General features: G+C 36.5%; 2 protein-coding genes across 2 annotated transcripts in view; one reads left to right on the top strand and one right to left on the bottom strand.

The window, feature by feature from the left end:
• LOC107692773 (gem-associated protein 5-like) overlaps nucleotides 1–10,306 on the bottom strand; it is a 20,276-nt gene extending 9,970 nt beyond the window's left edge. The window contains 15 exon segments of the mRNA XM_016491949.1: nucleotides 1,178–1,349; nucleotides 1,561–1,700; nucleotides 1,867–2,048; nucleotides 2,549–2,622; nucleotides 2,698–2,834; nucleotides 3,183–3,265; nucleotides 3,468–3,553; nucleotides 3,659–3,871; nucleotides 5,403–5,565; nucleotides 5,666–5,798; nucleotides 5,899–6,000; nucleotides 8,327–8,478; nucleotides 8,578–8,759; nucleotides 9,825–9,979; nucleotides 10,054–10,306. Coding sequence (XP_016347435.1) covers nucleotides 1,178–1,349; nucleotides 1,561–1,700; nucleotides 1,867–2,048; nucleotides 2,549–2,622; nucleotides 2,698–2,834; nucleotides 3,183–3,265; nucleotides 3,468–3,553; nucleotides 3,659–3,871; nucleotides 5,403–5,565; nucleotides 5,666–5,798; nucleotides 5,899–6,000; nucleotides 8,327–8,478; nucleotides 8,578–8,759; nucleotides 9,825–9,979; nucleotides 10,054–10,195 — 2,116 coding nt within the window. The 5' untranslated portion in view covers nucleotides 10,196–10,306.
• Nucleotides 10,307–10,904: 598 nt separating this feature from the next.
• mrpl22 (mitochondrial ribosomal protein L22) lies at nucleotides 10,905–13,514 on the top strand. The gene is made up of 7 exons (XM_016491953.1): nucleotides 10,905–11,044; nucleotides 11,142–11,184; nucleotides 11,380–11,515; nucleotides 11,608–11,673; nucleotides 11,801–11,878; nucleotides 12,013–12,082; nucleotides 13,259–13,514. The coding sequence occupies exons 1-7, from the start codon at nucleotides 11,017–11,019 to the stop codon at nucleotides 13,465–13,467; spliced, it is 630 nt and encodes a 209-aa protein (XP_016347439.1). The 5' UTR covers nucleotides 10,905–11,016; the 3' UTR covers nucleotides 13,468–13,514.
• The last annotated feature ends 3,179 nt before the right edge of the window (nucleotides 13,515–16,693 follow it).

The following is a 16,693-nucleotide window of genomic DNA, read 5'->3' as shown; positions in this document are numbered from 1 at the left end:
GATGTGTGCAGCGCATTTTACGGAGGACTGTTTCCTGATCCTGGTAGAGTAGACTACAATGCCAGCTGTTCTGAATCACAGTCTGTAAGTACGTTTTCATATTTAAAGAATTTGCCACTGATGATTCAAACGCGAGTTTTGAGCAGTGTAGAGTAGCACTTGTTGTTTGTCATTTCTCCGATCACAAATGCAGACATGGTTTTATGTTTATGCGGCGCGATACAATGCATTGCGTAAAAAGACAGTATAAGTCATTATAATCCGTAATTATGTCCCCACTGGATGCAACAAATGCCTCATTTATAATGGGTTTTCATGTTTTCGTCTCGTCGCTCCGGGACACGGCATCATATGGTAAGGGGCGTAACATTTCCATCACACGCCTGAGGTATTCGGCCAATCACAACGCACTGGATAGCTGGCCATATAACTTCAAATATGAATTGATTCTTATTAAACAAACAAAAGTGATTTAGTCAAGAGATGTGATTGAGTTTCTCTTTGTCTTTTGTTGTTTGGTTAACATTAATGACACAAGCAGAAGCAAGTTTATTAGGCTCTTGTCTCTTTAAGACCGAATGCATGGACCCAATATACACATCCGATTTACGCCAACTGTTTACCTTCACTTAGGATATAACTGACTGTGTTTATGTAAATACTCCACACATTAGGCATTAAGACATAACTGTGTGCATTTGACCATTCGAGCGCAATAAGACCCAGAAAGAGAACTGAATTCATAATCGCATACTGTTGGTAAAGGCTTCAGAGAGGCGACTTTCTGTGCACGTTTTGGTTGTGTCAGTCAGCATGAGCACCGCATTGAGTTCCTTATTCATAGCTTACTGCGCTTAATAACTCTATTTAACAACAAGCACTTCCTGCTCTTTATTTTCTCATTAATGCATGTTTTTTTATATCACTCTTGCATATCAATAAATTTTAATAATATGCTACGCTGCTACATTTACATACCATGAAATAAACAATAGGCTATATCCAGTGATAAACACGTTACACCACGCTCACAAAGGATATTGTCATACAGCCCAGCTCTAGTAAATGATGATAAAAAAGGTAAATTTCTAGGGCAACTTATTCTTCTAATAGACATTTAATTCACAATCAGCTCCACTTGTGTATATACTGATGTTCAATATGATGGTATACATACTCTTCGGAGGTGTGACGTGTTCCTGCTTGGATACGGCCCATTCATGGAGGGTGAAGTCATCTCCACCGGTCCAGACTAGGTCTGGGTGAACAGTGGACCACTGCACGCACAGTAGTCGGCCTGAGTGACCCCTGTAGTTACACACCGGCTCCTCTTTCAGCACATCCCACACCTGTGAAAATCATTAAGAATTATTAGTTAATTAGGACAATCCATACTCATCAAATTTAAAACTGGATAATCCAAATCACAATATTGTTTATTATATTTTCATCAAATTTCCAGATAAAATAACCTTGATTCCCATGATATTATTGGGAAACAAGTAGTTTTTTTTATAGTTTTATTTTTTAATCATTTTTAGCAAAAAAGAAATTACTTGCCTGAGCAGTTCCATCATAACTCACTGTCACCAGACGGCCATCGTGATGGGGGCTCCAGGTTAGGCTGGTGATTTTGTTGGTGTGACCAGAGAGAGTTCTAAAAGGTTCAGTCATCAGCACTGGACTCTCTGATGGAGTTTCTGTAACAGAAAAAAAAAAAGAGAAAAACATATACATGGTTATGGTTGGCTATGCTCGGAATACCATACTATTCTTACTATAACCGTAGTATTTTCTATATGCACAGAATAGCCAACAAGTATAGATACAAGAACAATCAAACAAGGATGAAAAGCCGATTCTCACCAATGACGCTCTTTAGGTCATGGACATAGACTATGGCATTACTGGAGCCAGACGCCAGCAGATACTGCAGCTCATTCTGAGAGGAGTGTTCATGATGCCAACGCAGTGAATTAATAATCTTATGATGCTGCTGCACTGTGCACAAGAGCTTCAGCATGGGAGCCTTCAATACCTCTATGGACCTAAAACAAAAACACTTATGGAGTGAGACACTTGACACAAACTCTTTGATACATAGCACTCTACATTATTGCATAAGATACCATGAAATCCAGTTGTGCATGATTCATCTGAAGAAACACAACACTTTATTCACCTAAAGAAATAAAATGGTCTCATTCATAATCTTGCATTTCTGCATCCCTAAAATTATTTTTATTTTCTGCTGATGTAATCAAAGCCATGTGGAGAAACATTATATTAACAAATAAAATAAGTAAATAAATAAATAAATCAGACCCCAAACTTACAAACATTAGTGTATACTTCTATTTTCATAACATTTCACGATTTATAAATTAACATAAATGTTTTCCCCTCATTTGATACATTATACATTGTGCAGTGCAAGGGGGTATAGATTATTACTTATCTAGACTAATAAATGATTTAGAGATTGATAAATATAATTAATCAATTTATTACTTGAGGAAGAGGAAATAGTTTTGATCAACATTATTACCCATCTTCATTTCCAATGGCCAAAACACTGCTGTCCGGCTTCCAGCTGAGGTCTGTATGGGGGGGGGTCTTGTGCTGGATAACAGAATAATATTTTATTTAGAAAAATATACATAAAGACGAATATGAACAAATTATTTTTCATCTTACTTTGATGTTGTTAGTGTCTCGGATGAGTTTGTCAATGTTACTGGCCTCCCCTGAGAGTTTCCAGGGGTCGTGCTGGAAGATGACCCCCTCTCCGGCACAGCTGTATAAGCTGTAGGACGGCTTGTCTCCTGATCCCCCTGTGCCACACACATACATAATTATTAGCAGCAACATCACTGTTACTATTATTTATACCCCTCTGAACAAACAAAAGCAATTATCTCCACCCCCTTGAGCATCGGAGATGGATACAGTGATGAATGTGTCATTTCTCAGCGGTGAGGTGAAATTAAGTTTTCATTCCTTGATTATCCAACAAAATCAACAGGGGGAAAGAAAGCAATTTGTCCACACTCGCTCAATTGCGGAGTGTGTTTAAGAGGAGCTGGGCATCACTTATTGCTGATGGATTGTTCTTGGTGCTATTCCAAGTTCAATGTTTACTGGCCCATGTGGGTTTGTGTGTAGTTTATGAATTAACTTACCAAAAGACATGGGCGGCACAGGAGGGCCCCATGAGAGGGAGTAGACGGTTCTGTGGTGGTAAGTGCTTGATATTTGAGGCGGCCTGTGTGTGAAAACAAATAATGAAATTACATTTAAATTAAATCAAACTAAATTCAATCAAAGCCAATTTTATAAATAATATCTTGCATATTAAACGTAATATTGAATCTTGCATTCAAATGAACCTAAGAAATTGCAACATTTCATATGCACATATACAGACCAAAAATAGTGAAAATTGATGGTATATCTGTTGTTCTTACTTGTTAGAGTAAACCTCATAGATGCCCACTTTACCGTCATCTGTACCAAATGCCAGAGAGCCCTCTTTTAGTGGATGCCATGCCAGCTGGAACAGAGATGGGAGCAAAAAAGGCATTTATGGCCTTGATTTCAAACTAACTGGATGGTACTGAGGGAAATATAAATGTGACTTAAAAAACATCTGACTCACGGCTGTGACTTTAGATTTGACCCCTTGCCAGAATGTCTTGATGTCATATTGGTTCTGAATAGACAGGGTGTTCCACACCCGGATCATGCTGTCCCCGATGCCTAGAGCCAGGCAGCCGGTGCCAACTGGAGAAAAGCTGAGACAGTACACAAACCCACCCAGAGTGGGCAGAGTCCAACAGCATTCCAGAGATGCCAGGTCCCAACACTTAATCTAAAATGACAATGGATTGAATGATTTGAATCTAGAAAATCTAAGAATGATAATAAATAGACAAAAATCTAAATGGGTGAGGGCGAGCCATTTTAGTTTGTTTGGAATTTACATAAAAGACATTTACATAAAGTCCACAAGATAAAATAATAGTTGAATTTATAGTTGGTGTTTATGGGGGTTGGGTGAAAACTCTTGAACAGAATGAAGATGTGTACATTTTTGTTATTTTGCCTAAATATCATACTTTTCATTTAGTTCTGCCCTACAGAAGATACTTACACGTTTCCCGGAAGACAAAATAAGTTAAAGGAACACTCCACTATTTTTAAATATAGGCTCATTTTCCAACTCCCATAGAGTTATATCCCGTACCATGGGTGCAGCAGGCGCAATGATATTAGCGCCTGAAAATAGTCCCCAGCTAGGTAACTTCCAATAAGCCTATTTTCAGGCACTGCGTAAAATATCATTGCGCCTGCTGCACCCATGGTACGGCAGCAAAGTTCCTTGATTATTACGCTGGAATGAGAGTATAGTTCCTAGCCATATCGGCCTAGAAAATCGCAACTTTTTATTTTCCGTCGGTCTTAGTACACGATGTAACTACAGAAGAGTCAAGTTTTAAATAGGAAAAATATAGAAACTCTTTGGTCATTTTTGAGCGAGATGCTAACGGTCTAATCAAATTCAATGATCTATGCTAAGCTACAGCTAAAAGTGCTACCGCCAGACCCGGAGATCAGTTGAATGGATTCGAAAACGGTAAAACTCAACTGTTTCACTCTAGGGGAGTTGGAAAATGAGTTTTCAAAAATAGTGGAGTGTTCCTTTAAATTAACCCTGATCTTCAAATTCAAAATCAGTGAGCATATGAACCTTCTGTAATAGTTGCATATGAGTCCCTCAGTTGTCCTCTGTATGATTTAGAGATCCATCTTTTCACACTGTCATTGTTGGAAAGGGTTCAAATACACAAAAATGCTAAAAAAAACAAAAAAACAAAAAAAGAATTTGTGGGACCGGAAGGATTTTTCTGAAGAACAGCAGACAGTTGAACTGTTCAGGACAAACAAGGCACTCATGAACAACTACCACTAAACAAAAAAAAAAACAGCTGTGGATCATTCAGGTAACAACACATTATTAAGAATCAATGGATGTAAACTTTTGAAAGGGGTCATTTTTGTAAATTCAACTATTATTTTCTCTTGTAGACTATATGCAAACGTCTTTTATGTGAAATATCTTATTCAGGTCAGCACTAAATAAACAATAACATGTATTTTGTATGATCCCTCTTATTTTGGTAAAATAATTAACATTTAGCAGATTCTGCAAGGGGGATGTAAACTTTTGACCTCAACCGTATACATTGCATTATAAATTTCCTTCTCACATATTTGAGGGGCATGTTGCTTCTAAGGAAGTTCTGTGGTGGTACACAGTATACATAGAACATGGTACTGAAAGATTACCACATTTTGGTGAAAACAGTTTATAAGCACATATTATGGGAGGAAGGTCTCACCTCTCTGTCCATTGAGGTACTGAGCAGAAGTTCTCTGTCCCCAGAGTGAAACGAGCTCATGTTAAAGACGATACGGCTGTGATTCTGTCCATCTGAGGAACTGCCCAGCAGACTCCACTTCTGCTTGCCTGACTTCTTGAGATCCCACATTATGATCTCACCGCTGCACGCCAACATTCACAGCGAGTCAACTCATGTTCATTTACAAGAAAACATCCTCTGACACAAAACAACCGTTTGGCATCTCATCTATACAACCATACCCGAAACAGCTGGACACAATCTGTGAAGGTCTCCCCTTAGGCCAGTGGACAGTCAGCCAGAGTCTTTCCTTCACTGCTGTATCAACTCCTGCTCCTCGTCTCTTCAGGAAGGGAAGCTTCAAGGTCATTACACCTGAAAGGAGACACACTGTGACCTAAATGACCCTGCACCTGAAAGCTACTATAAACCAGTCTTGTTTGTGCAAGCTTTGGGCAATGAGTCTCTCTGTCACCTTTTCCTCTGGCTGTGCACCATATTCGCACAGTTTGATCTCGACTACCTGATGCCAGGTAATACCCCATTTCTGCTCCTTCTGTCACCCCATTGCTTCCATCTATAGAAAGAGTCAATGACATGTCACTTATCATTTTGTCTTCTCTATTATTTCATGGGTTACTAATCTTTTTGTCAGCTGAATCTCTTTGATGCAAAATATACTTGAAGTCCCGCTGAGATTTTAAATTAATATTTCAATAATTATTTACATATTCTTTCCTTTGTTCACAGTTCTCTGATGTAAGTTAAAGGTCACATGACATGCAAGAAAACAGATAAAATATCTAATAAGTAGGGGTGTAACGGTGCACAAAGTTCACGTTTCGGTTTGATACGACACATTGGTATCACGGTTCGGTACATTTTCGATACGGGGGGTGGGGTAATTGGTTACATCGCAATGTTGGAAATATTTCTGTTTTAAACCATGAAGGTGAGCCAATGGACATCACATAAGCAACGTGAAAACTTTGCGCAAGATTTATGCGGCGAACGTCTTAATCTCAGTCAATTCACTATGCAGAATGTGAAAATAAAAACGGAATGACGGAATAATGACGGAGCTTTCGGCATCTGACGCCGCATATTCTCTCAGAGACGACGAGAGACGAATCTACAACATATGCTGATAATGGTATATAGCTAACTGTTTTTATTTATTCCCTTAATATTTCTCTTGTGGCCCATACATAGTGGAAAAAAAAAATGAGAAGAAACATATTTCGTGTTAAACAGGTTATTTTTGAAAGTCGGTGCTTAAAATAAAAGCTTTTTATTTCATTGATTTTTATTGATGACTGCAGTGTTAATATTTTAATTATAGGCCTATAATTCATTGTATAATAAACCTGTTTTAAAAGACCTTTTTTTTTTTTTTACATTTTAATCGAGGAGTAAATAGCCTAACCTTTTGTTATCCTCGCAGTGCGTCAGTTATGTGGTAAATATTGCGGGCAAATTAATTGTAATCTTAATTTAATAATAAAAGTAACTTCATAATAGGCCTAATAAAATAAGAATGTAACAGGCCTACATTAATTGGAAATGCCAAATCATCTCAATATTGTCAATAATTGATGTTTTTGACAATATCTCTGGCTATCGTCGATACAAGATCATTGTCTTTCGACGCAACCCAGCAAAGGGAGGTTATCGCTGGGCCGTCCGCTACGCCACTGGCGCAACTGACGCAGTTACGTTGTTTGGGCGGTCTTGTGGAGCGCAGTGGCACTGAGAAAATTATATTTCACACACTTTAAGCTCTTTTATTTTCCAAATGTAATAGGATTAGTCCAACAAATCGTTCGGTTTGTAATGCATACCGAACCGAAAGCCTCGTAGCGAACGTTCAATACGAATACGTGTATCGTTACACCCCTACTAATAAGTTATTTTGAATTTATATTATATATCTATTACAATTCTTATTAATATTTTGTTTTTATTTTTATATTTTCCTCTGTTCTCATTTTAATTTTAGAGAATTTGTTGTGTGCTTTTGTTAGTTTGAGTATGTCTATATAGTATTTATTAACTTTTATTTCAGCTTTGAGTTTTTTTAGTACATCAGTTTAACTAAATGAAAATAGTTGCTTCGGCAACTAGCTGAAATAAAATAAGTTGAAGTTTATTATTTTATTTTTATTCATTTAAAGTTTATTTTATTGCGAGTAACAAGTTTTTATGGTTTTAATTTTAGTTAATTTAATAACCATGGCGCTGCACTTTATGTTTATTTGTTTGTGTTTAACAACATGTCAGCTTCTGTGGCTATTTTCATGGTGAGAAAATTTATGGCTAAATTATAGTGTTTTTACAAATTATTTTTTTTTTTGCTAAAAACTCTAAAACTGTATTTGAAGTAACTCTGTTAAAAATCTCTTCAAAAGAGTTAAATGAATAAAAAAGTTCTCTCACAGAGTTAAAACCAGCACAATCTAATAAAACATGCTTCATGGATAAAGGGTTTTGGCAGAGAGAACATGTTGTGCTGCAACCAGCACAATCTAATAAAACATGCTTCATGGATAAAGGGTTTTGGCAGAGAGAACAAACATCTTTACTCTGAAAAATGCAGCGAACTTACAGTACTATATTCTTTTTAAATTAAAAATCCAGCCTTTAATTTGATAATAATGTTTTTATGAGATATATTACAATTTCAATTTTATTTCAATTAATTGTGCAGAACCATTTTTTTTATTTTAATGTTAATAAATTAATTATTAGGTTTTCATCAACTCACAAACCCACTGCACTTCCCTTCCCCATTTGGGAAAGGCAAGGTTAGTTCAGATTTTGAAATGTCATTTGGTGTGACTCCCAAACACTTAATGGTAATAACTGACTGAGGCAAACTGGATCTTTAAGCATGTCTTGATTACCCGTGTTGTCTTCTGATCGCCAATATAGAGGCTCTTCTCTGGGTTGAGGGCACCATGCCAATGCGTGAATCTCATCATCATGCCCCCTCAGCCGATGGATTACCTCCCCTTTCTTACTGATGTCTATCACTACTATCATTCCATCCTTATACCTTTAAGAGGAAGCATAAACAGTTAGCATGCACCACTGATGAGTCTAGAGCTCTCTATGATCACAACACATATTGAATAATTATACAACGAGCCTTTACCCCACTGCGATGTAGTTTTCCTCATGTGGAGAGCAGGATAAGCAGAAGATTGTTCGAGGTTCGGGGAAGAAGCTCTGGGTGTCATTACTGCTAAACCAATAGCACACCACAATGCCCTTTTCATCTCCAGTGACTAGAAGAAGTTTCTGCACCGGAGACCAGTGGACTGCAGAGATGGTGCTCTGTTCAAACATATGGTATGTCAGTCACCATGATTTTCTATGATGTTCTATGCCTTGCAAACTTGAAGTCGGTATTTTGTAATATATTTAAAGTCACCATGAAATCAAAATAGACATATAGACATAATTCATACCTTTTATGGAATACTGCATTGTTTATTATAAATGATTTATTCATGCACATTATTATTTAAAAAAAAAAATCATGATGGGGAGAAAAAAAAAACTAGTCCCACCCTACGCTTTTTCTCATTCGAAAAACCATTTTACTTGGATATTGGTCACAATAATAAAAAAGAAAAGATGATCATAATTTCTGTTTCATGACGATTTTGATATTGTTGGTTGCAAACTCTGCTTAAATATTTAAGCAGCAAAAGCAGTTATGAGTTTATGGCTGTCATGGAGTTATATTGTAAATTAGAAATATTTTCTCATTCTAGAAGCTGTTTCTCTCATACATATATCACAATAGGGATGAAAAGATGATGGCAATTTACGTTTCATGTCGGCCTTAATGTTATTGCAAAAATGTCACCTCACCAGTGTTACATTTTGTAGCAGAATGACAGAAGTGGTTGTCCAAATTAACTTGTGATATGGATAGAAAATTAGAAACAAATAGTTTTTTTGCATTGAATGCCATCAATTTAGTTTGATTTCATCTTGATTTAAGTAGTGATTTCATGGCTTTTACTATATAGAAGCAAAAATGTCCTGATATTGACAGCAAATCAAAAATCTAAATCTAATTCTAAGTTGTTTAATGAAAAATATAAATAATTATTTATAAAATAACTATTATAGTTACTCTATACTTAGAATTATTTATATTTATTTAACAAGATGTTAAATATACTGACAAAAATAACATTTATTTCATTTGGAGGCAATGAAACTGTTGTCCAGGCAAGTAAAAATGTTATTGTTGAGTCCGGAAGTTACACTTTTACCACTGTAGAAAATGGCAGAAAGAAAACTGTAATATAGTACAAAACTTGTTAAGGGAACAAACTGTGAGCCAGTTACAACGCTTTAAGAAAGACAGGTAGAATATTCACTCACTTGGTGGACATTGTGCTCTTTCAACAGAATTTTCTGCTCAGCATCCCAGATTTTGACTGTCTTATCATCTGAAGTGCTAGCACAAATGTGTTCTTGTCCATCATGGGAGCAAAATACAAAACCAGAAACTCTTTCAGTGTGCCCAGTGAGTTCACCTGCAGAAAGAAGGTCTAATCAGATCAATGTGAATTTGCAAAAAGCATTATATTAAAGCATCCTGAGCTCATACCTGTTACTGCTGGAGATACTGCAGTCACATTTAGCAGATAGATTGTATTCTTTGCTCCAAAACCCAGCACTCCCTTTCCATTTAAGTCACTGCAACGTGAACAGTACCAGTTTGGAGACGCTGGCAGATGTCGTTGGTGCATTTTAAAGAGAAAATGACCTCTGCATCAAGATCAGAGGATAAATTCACGGATAGTGACAGTGAATTCACTTCTCACATCTACTCATGCTGCCGAAAACACACCGGCCGCCGAATATCAACAGCGTGAGCTGTAAAAATTATACGGAACGCGAGAAGGGACAGTGTTACCATAGAGACAGTCAAATCTTTGTTTAAGACCGACATATTCAATAGATAGGTTGTTAGAAATATATATCATACGCCTTATTTGTAATTAGAATATTTTTGTTGGAAAAAATGTAACCAAAAATAATAAAACGTATAACTTTGAACTCATTCTGCAGGGACATTTGCCGTAAAGCAAAGCGTCGTAATATATTCAACCGATTCTCATTTCCGAGAGTCTGTTCATTCAGGTAGTTCAAAACACCACTTCAGCGATTAATTTAAGTATTATTTGACCAAATCTCGAGACAGTCAATGATATCGCAGAGTGACCTGCTCTAAAACTCTAAAACCAGTAAATCCATGTAGGCACTGAACGTTACTGCCGTTTTTCGATATATATGGGAGTATATTGTAATGTAATGCGTCCCTGTCCAGTTGTTGCAGCCATAATTTAGCTAATAACACAACGCAAAGTCATTAAGAATCAAAATATTTGCATTGACACTGAAAAATATAAAAATTCACAAATATGTTTTACATTTCAGTCGGATTTGCTAACGAATAAATCAGACCTGGTGTTTCGTTTTAACGGAGTTGTCGGCTCAACCGACTCACTGAAAAGATCCAAATCAAAAGAACGATTCGCTCGCGAATCGGACATCCGTGATCATCAATATGGCGGCCTCCGTGGTGACTTGGGCTGGTGAGTCAAACCAAATATACTTTCTTTTTATTTACACGTATATATGCATTTCCGTTAATTTTGTTTTAACTGGAAATTACATGGACATTGTTTATAGGTTTAGCCGCCATTGGTCGTGCTTGTGGACATATTCGCTCTAGGTAAGAAAACCACATGCAGTTGCTGTGAAATGTAAAAGGACACCGACTGAAAACTAATAAAATCAGTGTGACTGTGTCTTAAAACATACTTAGCTACCTAGATAAACAGCATTTTTGGGCATTAATGTGCTGTTTAATGCTAGGTTTTGAGCCGCAGCCTATTTATTGGTTTACAATCTGTCTTGCTCCATTTAGGTTGCTTGGATCTTCATCAACGTTATCTCAGGTGTCTTGTCTTCACACAAGTACAGAGTTAAATAGCAAACACTGGGAAAGGAAAAGTCTGATTGTATATCCACCACAACAGAAAGATGAACCACGCAGACCTGCTGTTAGTAATTCATTTAATTTACTGTTGCATGTAATGAAGTTCTTTATGGGGTTAAATTGGTTTAGAGTTTGACTTTTTTTTATGTATAATAGGAGATTTATCACTGCAGACGACAGATTAAATACAGCAAAGACAAGATGTGGTACTTGGCTAAATTGGTGAGTAATATTTGTAAGGACTCATTTATTGATAGTTGCACTTTAGTAGGTAACATGGCATATGCATCGCATATGGAGTAATAATATATAGTTGGTTACATTATTTTGGTGATGAATGTTTTTACAGATCAGAGGTATGACCATTGACCAAGCACTCACTCAGCTCGAGTTCAACGACAAGAAGGGAGCTAAAATAATCAAAGAGGTAAAAATACAAACAGTGATATGACAGGAATATCTGTTGAACTGCTCAAATAGTATTGATTAAAATATGTATTTTGCAGTAAAAAAATCATACAGTGTCACACTTTTGAAGTGAAAGTTATTTATGTGTTAAAGGTGATATTGGAAGCTCAGGACATGGCGGTCAGAAATCTCAATGTGGAATACAAATCAAATCTATATATTGGTAAGTTTGATACCTGCCAAACATTAACATGAAAACGATTAGTACACTTGTTGTTGTTTTTCTTGTGGAGTAATGTTTTTTTTTTTTTTGTGCATTCAAAAAATGTTATTTCAGCATTTCAACCTGCTTAAAGTATCTTTCATTTATCAGCCAGCTCTGGTCCCCTTCAGTTGAAATTGTATTATCGGTGGGTGGGCAATAACACATTTGGAGGGGCATTGCCCGCAAATGCCCCCTCATGGTGCCAGTTGTGTCAGCACTACAGTCCATAGGGTTTAAAAAAATTCAATAATCCAAAAAATAATTTGCAAGCAATTTTTTTTTTTTGAGACACAGAAGAAACATTTTGATGTGTTTGCAAGCTAGCCCATTTCAAATTCAAAAAGTTTTCTGAGACTCGACCACAAAACAAAACAAAAAAATTAATTGGTGGTTTTGCTTAAGACCAAGCGGCAGCCTCCGGCTCTCTCTCCTGAAGCCAACAAGTGACTTAAACTGTAATTCATAAACTGGCCGCTAGAGGCTGGCTGCAAAAGGGAGTCAATCACATAGACTCCGCATGTTAAAATGCCCAACTTTACAGCAGAAAAAAACATGTTTACAGTCTGGTTCAAAAAATTATTTTGGTTTATATAGCTAATTTTGCCCTTCATGGCAACTGTGAGGGGGGTGAATTTTTTTATAAGTGATCCCTTTAAATTATATTAAGCCTTAAAGTGCTGCATAATTAAGGGCGTGGCCACTTGAGTGACAGGTGGATTGCCACTGCTGTCACCACCGTCGAGCTAGGTGGGTGTGGTTTCAGCAACCAGCTCCCGCCTTTTTGCCCATTTTCGATTATCTGGGAGTGACGCGCGGTGACACGCTGCCAAGATGGCGACAGCCCGCTTTTGAGCTTCAAAAACCTCTTCAGGAACCTACGGGTGACGTCACGGACACTACGTCCATGTTTTTATACAGTCTATGCTTAAGAGACAAAATTAATCTACATTTAGTGCATGAAAAGGCAATATTTAATGTGTTATATGTTATGTATGCTTCTTTTGTATTTTATTTTGAGTAATGTATTTATTTTCTGGATTGAATGTCATTTTATGAACATGGCTCTTGGACTTCAGTTTAAACCGTTAATTGTAACATCTGAATTATGTTTTCTTTTGGTCTGACTTCCAACAGCTGAATCATTCTCTGGCAAGGGAAAATACCTAAAGCGCATTCGTTATCATGGACGTGGAATGTTCGGCATCATGGACAAAGTGCACTGCCACTACTTCGTAAAGCTTGTTGAGGGAGTCCCGCCCAAAGTTGAGCAGAAGACAGGATTCGACCAGGCCAAGGAGTATGTGGAGCAACTGAGGAACCGAACAATTATTCACTCCCTATAGTAATGTGCTCATGTAAATAATAACTGAAGAATAAAGAGATCACACCAAGCACAGCTCTTGTTTTATCTTGTGGATCAAAGATGAAGGGGTTTTCAAAAACCAAAATAATAATAAAAAAAAAGTTATTTTTCCCCTGTGCATTAAAATATAAAATAATGACTTATACATTTCTACCATAATGTACAGAAAAAAAAAACTCATTCGGTGTGACAATAGTTTATTTACTAAAAGATCTTGTCAGGCATATTTAGAACAGGAATCATTTGATGACATTAAAACACTCGTATTTAATGATCACAGTGCAGCCCCCATTAACTAATTATTTGTAGTTTTTAAATATTTACAAATCCTTGACACTGTCCTTCAAACCACTTGGTTATACCCATTTGTCAGCAAGTCGTTTTTAAGCACTTAAAATAAAATTTAGTATGGTCACTTATATATTTTAGTAAGTGCAGATCAGAATAAGTATGTAGTTTCATTTTTACATAGCTTTGCCAAACAGGAATAAACTATACATTTTAAAATGTTTTCAAATAGAAAACTTATTATACACAACATTAAGACCACTGACAGATGAAGTGAATAATATTGTAAATTACATGTCAAGTGGTGAAATATATTAGGCAGCAAGTGAATTTTGAATTTCACGTGTTGGAAAAATTATTTTGACATTGGTCAAATATAGTGATGGATAGATGACTGAATCAGAGCATCTCCAAAACAGCAAGTCTTGTGGGGTATTCCTGGTATACAGTGGTTAGTATCTAACAAAAGTGGTGGGGAGTGAGAGGCTGTCTGGTCACACAGAAGAGCTACTATAACTCAAATTGCTGAAAAATGTAATGCTGGTCATGATAGAAAAGTGTCACAATGCATTGCAGTTTTGCTGCATATGGGGCTGCACAGCAGCAGACTGGTCAAAGTCCAAACAATGACTCCTGTCTACCACCAAATTCCCCAGATCAAAAGCCGATGGGATATATGGGATGTTGTGGATGGACAAATCCAATATGGAGGCTCCACCTCCCAAATTGCAGGCCTGCTCTGCTGCTACAGGTGTTGACATTTCCCAACAGCACAGCAGTAATGACTTTATGAACTACTTTACTTCCAAGATCGATACTATTAGAGATAAAATTGTAACCATGCAGCCGTCAGCTACAGTATCAGATAGTGTGCTATAGGAACAATTCCACTCATTCTCTACTATAGGAGAGGAAGAATTGTATAAACTTGTTAAATCATCTAAACCAACAACATGTATGTTAGACCCTATTCCATCTAAGCTCCAAAAAGAGGTGCTTCCAGAAGTCATAGATCCTCTTCTGACTATTATTAATTCGTCATTGTCATTAGGATATGTCCCCAAAACCTTAAAACTGGCTGTTATTAAGCCTCTCATCAAAAAACCACAAAAACACAACTTGACCCCAAAGAACTAGTTAATTACAGACCGATCTCAAATCTCCCTTTTCTGTCCAAGATACTAGAAAAGGTAGTATCCTCACAATTATATTCCTTCTTAGAGAAAAATGGGGTAACGCTTTAGATTACAACCCGCAAAGAACTGAATTTACAGTGTACGTTTCTGTAATTATAGTGCATCTATAAAGAACATACGTGTAGGTATAAGGGAACAATGTGTTACGTTTGGGTAATAAGGGGGTAACAACCAGATATGCAACATGCAAAGAACTGCGTAAGTAAACTGAAGTTACAGTGTAACTTTTTTGTAATTATAGTCTACCTATTCAGTACCTCCGTGTAGGTATAAGGGAATAATATGCAAAGTTTGGGGAATAAAGGAGTATCAACCTGTAAAATTACAAATCATTTATACTGTAAGTATTTTGAAACTAAGAGGTGCTTATTCTAATGTTACGTGGTATGTATGGCCTAAACAACAATCTTATGTTTGGGAATGATTTAGAAAGATAATATATACTTTTTATAATTTTATATTGGTATTTTATTATAGGCGTATAGGTATTTTTTAACCATAGGGTACACAATCTGTTATTAAAGGATGGACATGATGGAGATTACTGAACAACAAAACTGGACATCTAGTGAAATGAGTTAATGAGTTTCTGCTATGATTTATAATTCACAAGTCTACTTACCTTATGAAAGCTTAATCGTCGATTTCAGCAACTTCTCAACACCACTATCACCAAATAACTTTGCATGATATACCTTCAAGGTTCAATGCAGCTTAAACAAGTTTACCTCTTTCCAGCTGTTCGCAGAAAAAAATACATGATTCAACATTTGTATTTGAGTGGATGTATACTGTGATGTTTTTATAGCAAAAAAAAAAAAAAAATGTATAGTGGTGCTTTGTTCCCCCCTTGTTCCATGTAGTTACAGGGTAAATACAACATTTGCAGGCTGTAAATTAAAGTGGTGCTTTGTTCCCCCCTTGTTCCATGTAGTTACAGGGTAAATACAACATTTGCGGGCTGTAAATTAAAGTGGTGCTTTGTTCCCCCCTTGTTCCATGTAGTTACAGGGTAAATACAACATTTGCGGGCTGTAAATTAAAGTGGTGCTTTGTTCCCCCCTTGTTCCATGAAGTTACAGGGTAAATACAACATTTGCGCACTGTAAATTAAAGTGGTGCGTTGTTCCCCCCTTGTTCCATGTAGTTACAGGGTAAGTGGCTACAACAAATTGCTCTGAAACGATTGTTTATACAGTAGGTCATACATACATTATATATCAGGTAATGTATCAATAAACATGGTGGACTGTTTTGTTTAATTCAAATATTGTTTGCAATTTACTATAGGCCTACTGCTGGGTTAAATTAACCCAAAATGGGTTTTAAAATTAAAATCACACACAATATGACAACAGTAACAACACAGGCAACAGATAGCCTAATAAAATATTAAAATTTATTACACCAGTTCAGAAAAAAAGCAAAGAAATTCCATACTTATACAGATTATACAGTTAAACCAAATTATTTTGAAAAGCTTGTTTAAGAATAGATTTTGTTCAATTTGTTCATGGTTTTCACCCACTGACTTAATGACTAGTTGATTAACTAGTAATGACTAGTTAAACTATTATGGCCCCATCACGCCAATAAACACTGAAAGTCAAGATTAAACTGTGTATTATATTATACGTATATATGCGTCTTTGATTTTACTGTTTTGACGTCCTCAAGCACCATTACCGTCCTCAATCACCATTTTGACTAGCTTAGTTCAGT

The sequence above is a fragment of the Sinocyclocheilus anshuiensis genome, unplaced genomic scaffold (assembly GCF_001515605.1).
Source record: "Sinocyclocheilus anshuiensis isolate Anshui unplaced genomic scaffold, SAMN03320099.WGS_v1.1 scaffold943, whole genome shotgun sequence".
NCBI classification, from domain to species: Eukaryota; Metazoa; Chordata; class Actinopteri; order Cypriniformes; family Cyprinidae; genus Sinocyclocheilus; species Sinocyclocheilus anshuiensis.
Note: the sequence above shows the minus strand (reverse complement) of the source record. Positions and strands in the feature narration are given on the sequence as shown.

Bases quoted from the DNA above. Each gene is read 5' to 3' on its own strand.
- mrpl22 (XM_016491953.1), top strand. From the start codon at position 11,017: ATGGCGGCCTCCGTGGTGACTTGGGCTG. The intron at 11,045-11,141 runs GTGAGTCAAACC...CATTGTTTATAG, and splicing joins CTCCGTGGTGACTTGGGCTG to GTTTAGCCGCCATTGGTCGT. The intron at 12,083-13,258 runs GTAAGTTTGATA...GACTTCCAACAG, and splicing joins CAAATCAAATCTATATATTG to CTGAATCATTCTCTGGCAAG.